Raw genomic sequence first — 17985 nt, 5'->3', positions numbered from 1 at the left:
TTATATATATATATATACATATATATATCACAGACAGCAAGGGACCCAACACCGATCCATGTGTAACCCCACTGGATGCAGGCATCCAGTCTCAAAAGCACCCCTCGACCATCACCCTCTGCTTCCTGCCACTCAACCAATTCTGGGCCCAATTTGCCAAATTGCTTTGGATCACATGGGCTCTTAGCTTCGTTATCAGTCTGCCATGCGGGACCTTAACGAAAGCCTTGCTGAAGTCCAAGTAGACTACATCAAATGCATTGCCCTCATCTAAACACCTGGTTACCTCTTCGAAAAATTCAGTCAAATTGGTCAAACATAACCTCCCCTTAACAAAGCCATGCTGACTGTCCTTGATAAATTCCTGCCTCTCCAACTGTAGATTAATTCTGTCCCTCAGAATTGATTACAATGGTTTCCCCACCACTGAGGTTAGACTGACTGGCCTGCAGTTCCCTGTTTTATCCCTTCCTCCCTTCTTGAATAATGGTACCACGTTGGCTGTCCTCCACTCCTATGGCATCTCTCCTGTGGCCAGAGAGGTATTGAAAATTATTGCCGGCGCCCCTGCTATCTCCTCCCTTGCCTCACCCAACAGCCTGGGATACATTTCATCCGGGCCTGGAGATTTATCTACTTTAAGCCTGCCAGACCACTCAGAACCTCCTCCCTTTCTATGCTGATTTATTTAATGATATCACAGCCCTTCTGCCTGATTTCCATACCCACGTCATCCCTCTCACTTGTGAACACTGACACAAAATATTCATTTAGAATCCTACCTACGTCTTTGGCTCCACACACAAATGACCACTATGGTCCTTAATGGACCCTACTCTTTCCCTAGTTATCCTCTTACTCTTAATGTACTTGTAAAATAACTTTGGATTTTCCTTTATTTTACCTGCCAATGTTTTTTCATGCCCCCTTTTTGCCCTTCTAATTTCCTTTTTAAGTTTCCCCCCCTACACATTCTATACTCCTCCAGGACTTCTGCTGTTTTGAGCCCTCGGCATCTGCCCTAAGCCTCCCTTTTTCTATTTATCCAATCTTATATCCCTCGACATCCAGGGTTCCCTGGATTTGTTGGTCCCACCCTTTGTCTTTACTGGAATATGTTGGCCCTGTACTCTCCCTATTTCCTTCTTGAATGAGTCCCACTGCTCTGACGCAGATTTACCTAAAAGCAGCTGCTTCCAGTCCACTCTTGCCAAATCATATCTGATCTCATTAAAATCAGCCTTCTCCCGATTTAGAACTCTGATTTCTGGCCCATCCTTGTCCTTTTCCATAACAACCTTGAATCTAACAGAGTTATGACCACTTTCTACAAAATGCTCCCTCACTGATATCTCTACCACTTGCCTGGCTTCATTCCCTAAAATTAAGTCCAGGACCATCCCCTCTCTTGTAGGACCTTCTATGTACTGGCTTAAAAAGCTCTCCTGGATTCATTTTAAGAATTCTGCTCCCTCTAAGCCTATCACACTATGACTAACCCAGTTAATGTTGGGGAAGTTGAAATCCCCCACTATTGCTACCCTATTATTTTTCCATATCTTTGAAATTTGCCTACATATCTCCTCTTCTATTTCTCTCTGACTGTTTGGGGGCCTATAGTAACTCCCAGCAATTTGATTGCTCCTTTTTTGTTTTTCAGTTCTACCCATATGGCTTCATTTGAGGAACCTTCTAAGATGCCATCCCTCCTTACTGCTGTAATTGATTCCTTGATCAATATTACGATACTCTCTTCTCTTTTACCTCCTTCCCTGTCTTGCCTGAAGACCCTATATCCTGGAATATTGAGCTGCCAATCCTGCCCCTCTCTCAACCATGTCTGAGGAGGCGGGGAGGCTGCAGAAGCATTTGGACTTAGGAGAATGGGCAAAGAAGTGGCAGATGCAATACAACGTGGGGAAGTGTGAGGTCATGCACTTTGGTAGGAAGAATAGAGGGATAGACTATTTTCTAAATGGGGAGAGAATTCAGAAATCTGGAGTGCAAAGGGACTTGGGAGTCCTAGTCTAGGATTCTCTTAAGGTTAACTTGCAGGTTGACGCGGTAGTGAGGAAGGCAAATGCAATGTTGGCATTTATTTCGAGAGGACTAGAATATAAAAGCAGGGATGTGCTGCTGAGGCTTTTTCATGCTTTGGTCAGACCACATTTAGAATATTGTGAGCAATTTTGGGCCTAGTATCTCAGGAAGGATGTGCTGGCCCTGGAGAGGGTCCAGAGGAGGTTCACGAGAATGATCCCAGGAATGAAAGGCTTAACATATGAGGAACGTTTGAGGACTCTGGGTCTATACTTGATGGAGTTTAGAAGGATGAGGGGAGATCTGATTGAAACTTACAGAATACTGAAAGGCCTGGATAGAGTGGACATGGGGAAGATGTTTCCATTAGTAGGAGAGACTAGGACCCGAGGGCACAGCCTCAGAGTAAAGGGAAGACCTTTTAGAACAGAGATGAGGAGAAACATCTTTAGCCAGAGAGTGGTGAATCTATGGAATTCATTGCCACAGGAGGCTGTGGAGGCCAGGTCATTGAGTGTATTTAAGACCAAGGTAGATAGGTTCTTGATTGGTAAGGGGATCAAAGATTACGGGAGGAAGGTGGGAGAATGGGGTTGAGAAACTTATCAGCCATGATTGAATGGCGGAGCAGACTCAATGGGCCGAATGGCCTAATTTCTGCTCCTATGTCTTATGGTCTTTGTGACAGCAATGACATCATACTTCCATGTGTTAATTTGTGCCCTCGACTCATCTGCCTTATTTGTCAGACTCCTTGCATTAAAATAAATACCATCCAACGTTGCCAAACTCCTTTGTGCCTTAACTGGCCTATAATTTCTATACCTTCCAAACTTAGAATTGTTACTTCGTCTGTCTTCACTGCAGACTACACAAATAACATCCCAGAAATACTTGTAAATCAAGGGGTTAAAGGGATGGAGGAACTTAGTTTTTTCAATACCCTTTCCTTGGCAATTGTAATTGTTTTAAGCTCCTCAGGACCTGATGGACTTAATTCTTGGTTCTTAAAAGAAATAGCTGCTGCGATAGTAGATGCATTAGTTATAATTTGCCAGAATTCCCTAGATTCTTGAAAGGTCCCATCAGATTGGTACATAATGAATGTAACTCCTCAATTCAAGAAGGGAGACAAAGCAGGAAACTACAGGCCTGTTGTCCTAACATCTGTCATGGGGAAATGCTAGAATATTATTATGGAGATTAGAGCAAGGCTCCAAAAATCTTATTGCAATCAGGCAGAGTCAACATGGTTTTGTGAAAGGGAAATCATGTTTGACTGATTTATTAGAGTTCTTTGAGGAAGTAACGTGGATAAAGAGAAACCTGTAGATGTGGTATACTTGGATTTCCAAAAAGCATTTGATAAGATGCCACATCAAAGGTTACTACACAAAATAAAAGGGGATAACATATTAGCATGGATAGAAGATTGGTTGTCTTAACAGGAAGCAGGGATAAATGGGTCTTTTTTTGGATTGGCAAGCTGTAAATATTGGAGTGCTACAGGGATCAGCATTGGGTCCTCAACTACTTACAATTCAAATCAAAGACTTGGATAAAGGGACTCAACTGTATGGCAGCTAAATTTGTTGATGACACAAAGATAGGCAGGAGAGTAGAGGACGTATGGTTAAAGTTTGTGAGTGGGCAAAAGTTTGGCAGATGGAGTCGAATGTGAGAAAATGTGAACTTGTTTACTTTGGCAAGAAGAATGGAAAAGCATTACTTAAATGAAGAGAGATTGCAGGACTCTGGTGCAGAGGGATCTGGGTGTCCTGGTACATGAATCACACAGGTACATCAAGTGATTAGGAAGGCAAATTGGATGTTGTTTATTGCAAGAGCAATGGAATATATAAGTAGGGATGTTTTTCTGCAGTTACACAGGGTGTTAATGAGACACATTGGAGTACTGTGTACTGTTTGGCCTCCTTACTTAAAGGATATAATTGCATCAGAAGCAGTTTAGAGAAGGTTCACTTGACTGATTCCTGGGAAGAAGGGGTTATCTTATGAGGAAAGGTTGTACAAGGTGGGCCTGTAGCCATTGATCCTTTTAGAAGAATTGAGGGGTGATCTCATGAAACATAAAAGATATTGTGGGCACTGGACAGGTTGGATGCTGAAAGTATATTTCCCTTTGAGAGAGATGAGAACTAGTGGACATAGCTTAAAATAGTCTAAAAAGAATGTTGTCAGGAATGAGGAATTTCAGTTACATACATAAATTGGAAAAGTTGGGAATGTTTTCCTTGGAGCTGGAAAGGTTGAGAGGAGATTTAGTAGAGGTATTCAAAATCATGGGGGGCCTGGATGGAATAGATGGGGAGAAACTGTTCCCATTGGTGGAAAGAGGGCACAGGTTTAAGGTGATTAGCAAAAGAGGCAATGGCAACATGACAAAAAACTTTCACATAGCAAGTGGTTAGGACCTGTAATGGACTGAGTCTGTGGTGGAGGCAGGTTCACTCAAGGCACTCAGGAATTGGATTATTCTGTGAAAAGGAAGAATGTGTGCGGCTATGGGGAGAAGGCGCGGAAATAGACTAGGCAAATTGCTCCTATGGAGAGCTGGCGCAGACCTGACAGGCTAAATGGCCCAACCGCTGTAATGATTCTGTAAATTTGGTGGTGGTTGTATTTTACTCTGAGAAGTGGCATCTGTTAATGACGGATATAAAGCAATATTTTCTTTTCAACAGCTGCAGTGTAGGGTTCTGGAATTTATTGTGTTCTATACTGGAACTTCAAGAGTTCAAATTGTTGAATGCAAACTGAACATTTAAAAACCCTACTGGCAGTGGGCAGCATCTAATCATCTACGTGGTTTTTAGGTGGTCTGTAATTTACTATAATGCTTTCTTCTGAACTATAGGTAGAGCATCTGAAAACATAAGGGGAGTTACTTGATTAAAAGTAACCTTCATGATGCTAGAGAATTCTTAAATTATCAGTAAATTTGGGTTGTGGTATTTGGTGCCAAATACTAAAAGTGAATGAGGGACAATCTGCTAAGTCCAGTGTTTACAAATCTAGTGGTCTTGGAGATTCAAACTTGAGTCTCAGTAAGATTTTAGGAATGGGCTGTTCTCGGCGAGGCTATTAGTTGAACTATCCACCATCTAAGGTATTTCTTATTTATACACACTGGGCTCCCGAATATGGAACTCAGCCATACAGATCAGTAAGGTCCCAGGTTTGATTCTATCTTCCTGAGATAATTTAGCTGATCTCAACCAAAGTAGATGTAGAAAAGCTACAGCTAGCCTTGGCTTATCAGTGAAGCTTCCTGACCTTTAATGCTTTCCAGAGATCCATGCTGCAAAACGGGCATAGGACCAAGCAGGTCGAATTGTGTGCAAGCACATATGTAATGAGTAAGGATTCAGACAAGGTGTTGAGGTCTGGTCTAATGCTTATAATCTAAATATGATTGTATGAGCATCATCTGCAGAGAAAGGGAGGAAATTACAGTGGTGTTTTTTTTAAAAAGTGCATTCTGCTGTTAAGGGGAGAGCAAATAAGGTGAAGAAAGGGTGACTCGCCAAGCCTGTCCACCATAACAGGGCACAAATCAAGAGTGTGATGGAATACTCCTCACTTGCCTGGATGAGTGCAGCTCCCACAATACTTGAGAAGCTTGACACCATCCAGGACAAAGCAGCCTGTTTGGTTGGCACCACATCCACAAACATTCATTGCCTCCACCATCAATGTACAGTAGCAGCAGTGTGTACCATCTACAAGATGCACTGCAGCAACTCACCAAAGGTCCTTCAACAGCATCTTCAAACCCATGACCACTACCATCTGGAAGGACAAGGGCAGCAGATACATCGGGACACCACCACCTAGAAGTTCCCTTAGAAGTTCAAGCCACTCACTATCCTGATTTGGAACAATATTGCCATTCCTTTACTGTCGCTGGATCAAAATCCTGGAACTCCCTAGCAGCAGTACCTACACTACATAGACTGCAGCAGTTCAAGAAGGCAGTTCACCACTGCCTTCTCTAGGGCAATTAGGGATGGGCAATAAATGCTGGCCCAGCCAGCATCTCATGACTGAATTTTTAAAAAGCCATTGCACTTACATAGTACTTCTCACTTGAAAAGCATGGGTTAATTAATGCAGTCTAAGTGGATTTGTTAGTCAAGTGTGGCAGACTTGAGTGCTTCATTAAAATAATGGAGATGGTTCATAGCCCATAATTTCAAAGTTTATCGATGACAGAAACTTAGGATGTAACCTGAGACAGATTATAACAGACTTAGGATAGTGTGGACAATTTTTGAAATGGGTAGACACAACAGGAAATTTAAAGACTGGAAGAGTGAAGTGATGAATTTTGGAAGGAAGAATGAGACATAGTTTAAGCTGAATGTACCATTTTAAGGCAGGTTTGGGAGCAGAGAGAACTGGGCTTCACAATGTCTGGAAGATAGCAAGACAATTGATAAGGTTGATAAAGCATATATGACCCTTTACTTTATAGCTAGAGACACAGAGTACAAAAGCAAGGAAATCGTACTGAAGCTTTATAAATCACTGAGCACCACATACGAGGAAGAATGTCCAAGCCCTGACAGTAAGGTTGACAACCAAAGGACACAGATTTAAGATGAATGGCTGAAGATCCAGGGAGGGATGAGAATCATTTTACCCTGCAGATTATCTGGAACACACTGCCTGAAAGGGTGGTGGAAGCATATTTAACAGTAACTTTCAGAAGAGAATTAGTCATATATTTAAAAAGGATGAATTTCCAAGACCATGGAAAACGAGCTGGGAACTGGGACTAATTGAGTAGCTCTTTCAAAGAGCTGACACAGACACAATCGGCTAAATGGTCCTCCTCTATCCTACCTGATTCTAATGTGTTATTTGAGAGATAGGTGTTGACACGGACATTGGTAAGAGCTTTCATCGCTTCAAAAAGTATTGCTATGGTATCTGAACAGGCTGGCAGGGCCTTTCTTTAATATCTCATCCAGAATACAATACATCTCAATGGCGTGCTCTCTCAGAATGGCTGTGAAGTATCAGTCTCAGCCATTCAGCCCCTTCAGCCTGCTCCGCCATTCAATATGATTATGCCTGATCCTCTACCTCAACACCATGCTCTTGCTCTGTCCCTATACCCGTTGATGCCTTTAGTGTCTAGAAATCTATTTCCTCCTTAAATATATTCAGTGACTTGGCCTCCTGTGGTAGTGAATTCCACAGGTTCACCACCCTCTGAGTGAAGAAGTTGCTCCTCATCTTGGACCTAAATGGCCTACCCTGTATCCTGAGACTGTGACCCCTTGTTCTAGACCCCCAGCGAGGGGCAACATCATCCCTGCATCCAGTCTGTCCGTCCCTGTCAGAATTTTTATATGTTCCAATGAGCTCTCCTCTCATTCTTCTAAACTCCAGTGAATACAGTCCTAATCGGCCCAACCTCTCCTTTTACGATAACCCTGCCATCCCAGGAATCAGCCTGGTGAGCCTTCGCTACACTCCCTCTATGGCAAGTATATCCTTTCATAGATATGGAGACCAAAACTGCTCTCATCACTTCAGGTGTGGTCTCACCAAGGCTCTGTACAGCTGCAATAAAACATATTTGCTCCAAGTCCTCTCGCGATGAAGGCCAGCCTTAACTGCTTGCTGCACCTGCATGCTTGCTTTCAGTGACTGACTGGTGTACAAGGGCATCCAGGTCCCTTTGTACATCAACATTTTCCAATCTCTCTCCATTTAAATAATACTCTGCCATTCTGTTTTTCCTACCGAAGTGGGTGACTTCACACCTTATCCATGTTATATTGCATCTGCCATGTATTTGCCCACTCGCTCAACTTGTCTAAATAGCTGTGAAGGCTCTTCACTTAGTTTTGTGTCGCCAGCAAACTTAGTAATATTGTTTGATTTCCTCATCCAAATCATTGATATATATTGTGAACAGCTGAGATTTTTGCTGGTCTGATTTATATATATATTGTGTTAAGTAATCGCATGTAGCCTGGCTGTCGTGAATGAGGCTTGGCTTGCCCACAGTGTTGCCTGAAACATTGAGCAGAAGTAGTAAGCATCAGTTAGGATAAGTGTTTATCTTATATTGTCTTCTCTGATTTGCTCTTTATGACCAACAGGGATGAAATGGCTGATGGTCTCATTTATAGAAGTCCTTTGCAACGATCCACCCATATACAGGGGAAATATCCAATTCATGATGAGCAACCTCAAGGCTATTTAGACATGATACCCTCCAGTGACTCATTTAAACGGAGACCGGACTATGGTTTGCAGGGCTTGTCTCACAGAGAAGAAGGGCGAAGATCAAGTGAACATGGTGGGGATAAGTTGAAGAAAATTCCTTACCCCCACTCGAGGTCTGATGATCGAGGAAGGGATCCTAAACGTTCACGGCTTGAACATCGTAGCCGCAGCAAAGATCGTCATAGCAGAGAGCGTCGTAGCCGCAGTCCAGAAAGGCAACGGAATTACAGAGCCAGAAGTCCTGACCGGCGAAGGAGCCTCACTCCACCTCGGAATCCAAGCAACAGTCATGCTCAAGAACATTTTCCATACAACAAGAGTAAAAATGATGAATTTCGTGAGTTGGAAATTGCTCGCAGGAGAAAAGAGCAAGAAGAGAGGATCATAGCAGAAATGCTGCCTCCCTCTCAGCGGGAACTCTCAAACTCCACATACAGCCTATCTGAGCATTTTGATAAGAGTATAATAGGCATTCAACAGTCTTCCAGTAGTGGCTATGTTTTGCATAGACCCGATGAGGCTCCACAAATGCCCAAGAAATCTATTCTGAAGAAACGCACTGAACCAGGATTGGAGTCCTCGACTGCAATGCAGGTTTGGCCTGTTCTATTTTTAAATGGTCTACAGCTTGGTCCCCTTTCCAAAACACACACACATGTATAACTCTTACTTTTTCCTTTCACATATTTTGTTTTTTATAAAATATTTTTTTCTAAATGTATTTAGATATTTTCAAATTTAGTAAAATTTTACATGAGGTTGCTCTGGCATGACAGCTGTATTTGAGGCTGAGCTACAGGCAGCAGCTTCCCCCCTTTCGTAGCCAACTACATATAGAACAAACAGCTAAAGCTGGAATTGATTACTGGGGGCTGGAATACAATGGGGAGAAAGTAATCCTTCAGTTGAACAGAACTTTGGTCAGATGCCATGTGGAGTATTATGTTCAGTTCTGGGAATCACACCTCAGGAACGATATATTGGCATTGGAGGAGGGTCCAGTGCAGATTCACTGGAATGATCCAGGGGCTTAAATGGTTTAAACTATAAGGGCAGGACGTCTAAAGGTTTCTGTAAAGGCTTCTATTTCCTTGAATTTAGAAGGTTAAAGGATGATCTATAATAAAAGGATTTGATAGGGCAGATCAAAACTGTTTCCTTTGGAAGGGAATCCAACATTGGGGAGGCTAACTTTAGAATTAGAGCTCGGTCTTTTCAGGGGCGAAAGTAAGAAGCACTTTTACGCATGAAGGATGGTGGAGAACTACCTTCCCCCAAAGGCGATGGCTGTTGGGTTGATTGAAAATTTCAAGACTAAATTGCTTGATTTTTGTTGGGTAAGAATGTTGAGGAATATGGAACAAAGATGGGAAGATGAAGTTGAGGTACAGATCATCCACGATCTAACTGAATATTGGAACACCCTTAAGGGGTTATATGGGTTACTCCTCTTAAACCTGCATGTATGTGGAGACCATTGATGTGGAGACTGACGTGGCTACCACCCTCCCAATGGTTTTTAGATGGTGTCTCATGCAAGAGGGTACATTCACAAACAGCTGCCTGTTTTGTGTCCACAGTGACTGAGTATTGACAGCCTATTATACACCAGTGGAGGGTGAACCTTATTCTATATTCAGCTAATATTCACATGTTTTCCATTGGGAGACTGGTTCCTGATTCTTATAATCTGATGGAGTAGGCAAGCCTGCTGTCCTTTTGGATGGTACAGTTAACTAATCAGCTGGCATATGTATGAAATCTGGAAACTGGATTTCTCTATTGAGTAGATAAGTAACATTGCAAGCCAATATCTTAAAAGGTAGAGTGGTCCTAGCTGAATGAGCAGCAGGGAGCTCACCAGTGCTGTGTGTTTGTAATTACTCTTGCACATTCTTGGCAGGTTGTTAGCTTTCGCTGCTTTTAATGTCTGTCTTAAATTCTCGTGCTTAGATGGCTGAAGTTTGATCTTATGGACGAACAGGTGGCAATCGCTCCACTCAACTGAACAAACTGCTTATGTGACTTTTTCACCAATTTGACCAATGCACTTTTAAGTTTTGGATTCAGATTAAAAAGGCTGAGGAGGGGGGGGATGTTGGAAAGTCTAGGTTCAACACTTATGGAGGAGAGCAGGATTAATAAAGCTGTTGGAATAGAAACACAAGGTCGACAGGAAATAATAAATATTCCCAGAAGAGAAATTAAAAGAAAGAAGCATTTTTGGAAGGAGAAATGGATATTCAAAACTCAGAAAACGAAGAAGAATGGAGGTCAATATTTCTAAATATTAGATCAGGATTGTATATGACCGTACATAACATAACATAATTGAGTTAGAAGAACTGTTAACTACAGAGGACTACATTATTGTGGTGGTGATATGCCTTCGGTTTGGTTGTTGCTTGGAACTTGATATATTCCTGACTTCAATCCCTGATTTACAGTAGAGAGCTTTTTTTAAAAAAACCTGGTGGCCATATTAGTGAAGTATGACATCACCCTGCTAGAACGTCTGAGTTCGCATCCTCAGCAGTTTTAATCTCCATCTCAACTTTGGTTCAGCCATTCTTCACCACATCGCACTACCCTCCAAAACTGTTCACTACTGCAGGATCACCCTGGAAAGCAAGGATTGGCCACCAACCTTTCCCCAAGCTTATTTTCTACACTATCTAATGTTGCCTTATACCCCTCCAGCCATGTTGGAAAGTTGATTAAATTCTTTTGTCACTAAAATGGAGATCTTCTGTTCAGCTGCCTCGGTTGCTTCCCTCCCTTCTCCTTGCTCATGGATCAAGGCTCCTCCACCCTTGCTCTGTTTCTCTCCAGTTTGCACTATTCATTCTGATCCTCTGATGTCCTCTGTTGTTCTTCAGATCTAATTGCTGCTCCCTTAACCCTATTCCCATCAACATATTGATCACCTTTCACGCCAGCCACCATCAACCCTCTTCAAAAATAATCTATTCCTCTACCCCTTTGACCTTGAGCTCCATTCTATCTTTGTCCTTAAACTCATTCCACACAAATCCATACCCATTTTTCCCACAACTCCATATTTAAATTTCTGCAATTGGGTTTCCACCCTTGTCACAATATTGAAAGAGCTCTCACAAGTGACCTTCTTTGTGACCATGAAGTGTTGTCTGTCCTTGTTCTCTCTGCAGCCTTTTACATGGTAGATTGATAAAACTGCTTGCAAATGCAGAATAACGCACTTCCCTCAATTTGGTCTACTGCATTCGCTGTTCCCAACGTGGCCTGCTCTACATGGGAGAGACTAAATGCAGAATGGGTGACCGCTTTGCGGAACACCTTTGGTCTGTCTGCAACCATGACCCAGACCTTCCTGTCGCTTGCCATTTCAACACACCACCCTGCTTTCATGCCCACATGTCTATCCTTGGCCTGCTGCAATGTTCCAGTGAAGCAGACTGGAGGAATAACACCTCATCTTCCGATTAGGCACTTTACAGCCTTCCGGACTTAACATTGAGTTCAAAAATTTCAGACCATGAACTCTATCCTCCATCCTCACCCCTTTTTGAACCCCTTTTTCAATATTTATTTTTAAATTCTTATATATATTTTTTCCCATTTCTATTATTTTTTAAATTTATTTCCATTCATTGTTTTATCCCCACTTTTTAGCCTATTTTGATCATTTTTCCCACACTCACCTCCCCCCATCCCACCCCCACTCGGGCAGTCTGTCACTTGCTCATCCTGCTTTCTGCTCTTAATGTCACCATTAGCACCTCCTTTTGCCAGCATCACCACCAACACCCCTTCAACCTTTTGTTCATGACATTTTTTGCAATCTCTCCTTTGTCTCCACCCATCACTAGCCTTCGATCCAGCTTCACCTGTCCCACCCCACATTAAACAGTATATATTTCAGCACGTTTCTACTTCTCTTTAGTTCTGAAGAAGAGCCATATGGACTCAAAACGTTAACTCTGTCATTCTCTCCACAGATGCTGTCAGACCTGCTGAATTTTTCCAGCAATTTTTGTTTTTGTTTCAGAATAATTCCAACCTCTCCTTCATTTTCCAATTCATTGGAACTGCCTTCACCCACTTTTCTTATCCAGTCATAGTCAGAGCATCTCCTTCAAATGTGTTTCATCCTGCTCCCATGCCATTACATCTAGAGACTTGGAAGGTTATGTCCTTACCATTGCCACCCACCCCCATCTATCTGCTTGGTAGCAAGATCGGAAGACATAGATTCAGTTTCCACGTTTATGCTGATGACACCAAGCTCTACTCCAAAAAATCTCTTGACCCCTACACTGCTTTTGTTTGTCATACTGCTTGTCCAACATCCAATTGTGGTGTCAACTGCAATTTCCTCTAGTTAAGCGTTAGTAAGACTGAATCTTTCATTTTTGTATAATGTCTGTACCTTACCAGTTGATTCCATCCCCCTTCTAGTTCTCTGGCCTCATGTGAACCAGACTATTTGTAACCTCAGCATCCTATTCAAACCTGAGTTGAACTGACCCCCATATCTCCATCACAGCTACCACCCACTTCTACCTCCATAACATTGGCACTTTTGTCCCTGTCTTAGCCCATCTGCTGCTGAAACACTCATCCATATCTCTTATTGCCTCCAGACTTATCAGTTCTTCACTGGCTTTTCATCGTCTTCTGTATTCCATCTTGCGCCAAATCCAATCACTCGTATCAGCTGTCCTCACGGTCCTTGCTCACTTGCTTTCCTTCCAAGGCTCACTTTTAACATCCTCTTCTTTGTGTTTACATTGCGCTGTGGCTTCTCCCCTCTCTATTGCTGTAACCCTTTCAGCCTCACAACCTTCTGAGACCTTTTCCAACTCTGGCCTTATGCATTCCCCCATTTCATTAGACCACCATGCCTTCAGCTGTTTAGGCCTTGATCTCTGGAATTTGCTCTCGAAATCCCTCTAATTCTCTACAAGCTGAACCTCTTTTAAACATAGAAAATAGGAGCAGAGTAGGCCATTCGGCCCTTTGAGCCTGCTCCGCCATTCATTATGATCATGGTTGATCATCCAAGTCAATAGCCTGCTCCCGCTTTCTCCCCATATCCTTTGATCTCTTTCGCCCCAAGAGCTATATCTAGCTCCTTGAAAACATACAATGTTTTGGCCTCAACTACTTTCTGTAGTAGTGAATTCCACAGGCTCACACTCTCTGGGTGAAGAAATTTCTCAAGATATTGCTCCAGAATTTGCTGCACCACTAGCCAAGCTGTTCCAGTACAGCTACAACACTGGCATCTACCCGGCTATGTGGGAAAATTGTTCACGTATGACCAGTACACAAACGCAGGGCAAATCCAACCTGGCCAATTACCGCCCCATCAGTCTACTCTCGACCATCAGTAAAGTAATGGAAGGGGTCATCAACAGTGCTATCAAGCGGTGCTTGCTTCGCAATAACCTGCTCACTGATGCCCAGTTTGGGTTCTGCCAGGGCCACTCTGCTCCTCACATCATTACAGCCTTCTATAGGCCTCCCAACAGCAGTGGTAAGGTAGGGTACAGCATTAAACAGGAAACGAGAAATGCTTTTAAAGAGGGTGCTACGGTAATCATGGATGAACCATAGAACCACACAAAAGTTACGGCACAGAAGGAGGCCATTCGGCCCATCTTGTCCATGCCAGCCCGAGGACACCCACGTGCCCTTTCAAATCCCACCTTCCTGCACCCGGCCCATAGCCCTGCAGCTTACAGCACTTAAGGTGCAGATCCAGGTACTTTTTAGAAGAGTTTAGAGTTTCTGCCTCTACCACCAACTTGGGCAGCAAATTCCAGACACCCACTACCCTCTGCGTAAAAAAAGTTCTTCCTCATGTTTCCCCCTACACCTTCTGCCACTTATCTTGAATCTTTGTCCCCTGGTTCTAGAATTCTCCACCAAGGGAAACAATTTTGTCCACTCTATCTATTCCCCTCATAATTTTGTACACCTCAATCAAGTCACCTCTCAGCCTTCTTAGTTCGAAAGAAAATAACCCCAACCTATCCAATCTCTCCTCATAGCTACACTTTTCTGACCCTGGCAACATTCTTGTAAACTTCCTCTGCACTGTCTCCCGAGCTATTACGTCCTTCCTGTAATTTGGTGACCAGAACTGCACACAATGACTTTAATTTTCATATGAACTGGGCAAACCAAATTAGCAATAGTACTGTGGCGGATGAATGTTTGGAGTGTGTACGAGATTTTTTTTTAAGACCAGCATGTCGAGGGAACGGGCTATCCTAGAATTGGTATTGAGATTGGGTTAGTTAATAATCTTGTTGTGCAGGGAGGAGTGACCATAACATGATAGAATTCTTCATTAGGATGGAAAGTGAAGTAGTCCAATCTGAAACTAGGGCCCTAAATCTAAACAAAGGAAACTACAAAGGTGTGTAGCGTGAGTTAGCTAAGATAGATTGGGAAACTTCATAAAAAGGCCGATAGACAATGGCTAATATTTAAGGAATGGATTTATGCATTGCAAGGGTTATATATTCCTTTCTGACACAAAAACAGAGCAGGAAAAGCAGCCCAACCATGGCTAACAAAAGAAGTTAAGGATAGTATTAGACCTAAAGAAGAGTCTTATAAAGTTGCTAGAAAAACTAGTAAGCCTAAAGATTGGGATCAGTTTGGAATTCAGCAAAAGAGGACCAAGAGATTGATTAAGTGGGGAAAGATAGAGTATGAGAGTAAACTTTCAAGGAACATAAAAGCAGACAGTAAAAGCTTCTGTAAGTATGTGAAAAGAAAAAGATTAGTGAAGCAAATGTAGGTCCCTTGCAGTCCAAAACGGGAGAATTTATAATGCAGAAGAGGGAAATGGCACAACAATTAAACAACTACTTTAGCTCTGTCTTCACGGAGGAAGACACAAATAACTTCCCAGAAATACTAGGGTACCAAGGGTCTAGTGAGGAGGAGGAATTGAAGGAAATTAACATTGCTAAAACAATAGTGCTGGAGAAATTAATGGGACTGAAAGTCGATAAATCCCCAGGGCCTGATAATCTACATCCCAGGAAACTAAAGGATGCGGCCATGGAAATAGTGGATGTGTTGGTTGTCATCTTCCAAAACTCTACAGATTTTGGAACAGTGCCAGCAGATTGGCAAATGTAACCCCATTATTTAAAAGAGGAGGGAGGGAGAGAGAAAACAGTACTAACATCAGTAGTAGGGAAAATGCAAGAGCCTATGATAAAGAATGTGATAACAGGCCACTTAGAAAATATCAATGGGATTAGACACAGTCAGCATGGACTTATGAAAGGGAAATCATGTTTGATAAACCTACTGGATATTTTTGAGGACATAGCTAGCAGGATATATAAGAGAGAACCAGGAGAACCAGTGGATGTGGTGTTTTTGGATTTTCAGCTTTTAATAAAGTCCCACAGAAGAGGGTAGTGTGCAAAATTAAAGCACGTGGGATAGGGGGTAATATGTTGGCATGGATTGAGAATTGGTTAGCAGACAGGAAACAGCAGTAATAAGTGTGTCTTTTTCAGAGTGGCAGGCAGTGATGTGCAGGGTACTGCAGGGATCAGTGCTTGGGCCCTGGCAATTCACAATATATATCAATGATTTTGATGAGGGAGCTAAATGTAATATTTCCAAGTTTGCTGACAATACGAAACTTGGTAAGAATGTGAGCGGTGAGGATAGTGTTAAGAGGTTTCAAGGTGATTTAGACAGGTTGTGAGTGGGCAAATACATGGCAGATGCGGTATAACGTGACTAAGTGCGAAGTTATCCACTTCGGTAGGAAAAACGGAAAGGCAGCCTATTATTTAAATGGTGATAGATTGGGAAATGTTGATATACAAAGGGACCTGGGTGTCCTTGTGCACCAATCACTGAAAGCAAGCATGCAGGTGCAGCAAGCAGTTAAGAAGGCAAATGGTATGTTGGCCTTCATTGCAAGAGGACTTGAGTACAGGAGCAAGGATGTCTTACTGCAGCTATACAAGGCCGTGGTGAGACCACACCTGGAGTATTGTGTGCGGTTTTGGTCTCCTTAACCCAAGAAAGGATATACTTGCCATAGAGGGAGTGCTGCGAAGGTTCACTTGACTGATTCCTGATGGCAGGATTGTCATATGAGGAAAAGTTGGGCTGACTAGGCCTGTATTCACTGGAGTTTAGAAGAATGAGAGGAGATCTCATTGAAGCATATAAAATTCTGACCGGGATGGACAGACTGGATGCAGAAATGATATTCCCACTGGCTGGGGGTGTCTAGAACAAAGGCTGTCAGTCTCAGGATACAGGATAGACCATTTAGGACTGAGATGAGAAACTTCTTGACTCAGAGTGGTGAACCCATGGAATTCTCTACCACAGAAGGCTGTGGAGGCCAAGTCACTGAATATATTTAAGAAGTAAATAGATTTCTGGACTCTAAAGGCATCAAGGGGCATAGGGAGAGAGCAGGAGTACGGTGTTGAGATAGAGGATCAAGCATGTCCATATTGATGGTGGAGCAGGCTCAAAGGGCTGAATGACCTCCTCCTACTATTTTCTGTTTCTGTGTTTAGGCCATTCAGCCCCTCTTCCTAGAGGAGTATGAAGAAATTTGGTCCAAATTAACTAGACAGGTTAGTAAATAGAGCATTGAAGATTTCCCTTCCTTTGTTCCAGATAAGAATGCAAGATATATAAATTCCCATGGTAAGCAGGTCTGCATCAAAGAATAGATAATTAATAGATAATACATAACCAGAGGGATTATAACTAAAAGGAAGCATCTGATAAAAGTAGATCTGACATATCTAAAGAGACTCATGAATATAGCAAATGTAATTGGAGGTTAATTGGAAATAAGAGGCTAGCAGATGATAACAAAAATCTTTAGTATCTATCTTATAAGTAAAAGACCAGTTAAAGAATCTGAAAGAAATAGAACTCTTCAAAGCTGACATACAAAAATCTTGTTCAGCATAATGAAGGTATGGGAGAAGCCTAATAGTCAACAATGCATGAAGTTTTTACTCATGGTGGTGGAAAGGAGACTGTGTATTAGAGGAGGAAATGGAGCAATCGAGAGGTAACTAGGAAAAGAATTGGTTCAGAAAAATCTCTGATCTCAAAAGTGCTCAGTCACTAAACTCTGGTAACAGACATCCCAGGGTATTAAAGTCCAATAGGAGAAAGGACTTGAGCACTTTCAGTCTTTAACAATGAAAATTGTATCAAGACTGGAGGATAGCCAGTGCAAGAGCTCTGTTCAAGAATGGAAGGAAGGATCAACTAGCTATTGATCTTTTCATTTAATATCAGTATGGGAGGACTTGGAATCCAAAATAATTCAAGATAACTTTAATGAATATTTTTTAAAAATTGCCAAGCTATGGGAAAAAGGCTGGAGAATGAGGCTCGCTGAGTTGCTCTTGCAGGGGGCCGGCATGGGCATGATGGGACAAATGGCCTCCTGTGCTGTAACCGCTCTATGAAATAATTTACATTTATGTTGCATCTTTCATGACTCAGGATATTCTAAAGACAATTAAGTGTTTTTCATAGGATGTGGGCATTGATGGTATTTATTGTACACCCCTAATTGCCTTTGAGAAGGTGATGGTGAGCTGCCACCTTGACAAATGAGTGGCTTGCTAGACCATTTCAGAGGGCAGTTTGAGAGTCAACCACTTTGCT

At 42.3% G+C, this 17985-nt stretch overlaps 1 protein-coding gene across 3 annotated transcripts in view; it reads left to right on the top strand.

The window, feature by feature from the left end:
• znf318 (zinc finger protein 318) overlaps nt 1-17985 on the top strand; it is a 74904-nt gene that overhangs the window by 14049 nt on the left and 42870 nt on the right. For all 3 annotated transcript variants that reach the window (XM_041187244.1, XM_041187243.1, XM_041187241.1), the window contains one exon: nt 8181-8901. In XM_041187244.1, the coding sequence (XP_041043178.1) occupies nt 8188-8901 (714 nt within the window). In that variant the 5' untranslated portion in view covers nt 8181-8187. The remainder of the gene's footprint in view (nt 1-8180; nt 8902-17985) is intronic.

The sequence above is a fragment of the Carcharodon carcharias genome, chromosome 5 (genome assembly GCF_017639515.1).
Source record: "Carcharodon carcharias isolate sCarCar2 chromosome 5, sCarCar2.pri, whole genome shotgun sequence".
Taxonomy (NCBI): Eukaryota; Metazoa; Chordata; class Chondrichthyes; order Lamniformes; family Lamnidae; genus Carcharodon; species Carcharodon carcharias.
This window is presented reverse-complemented; position numbering and strand designations above follow the sequence as displayed.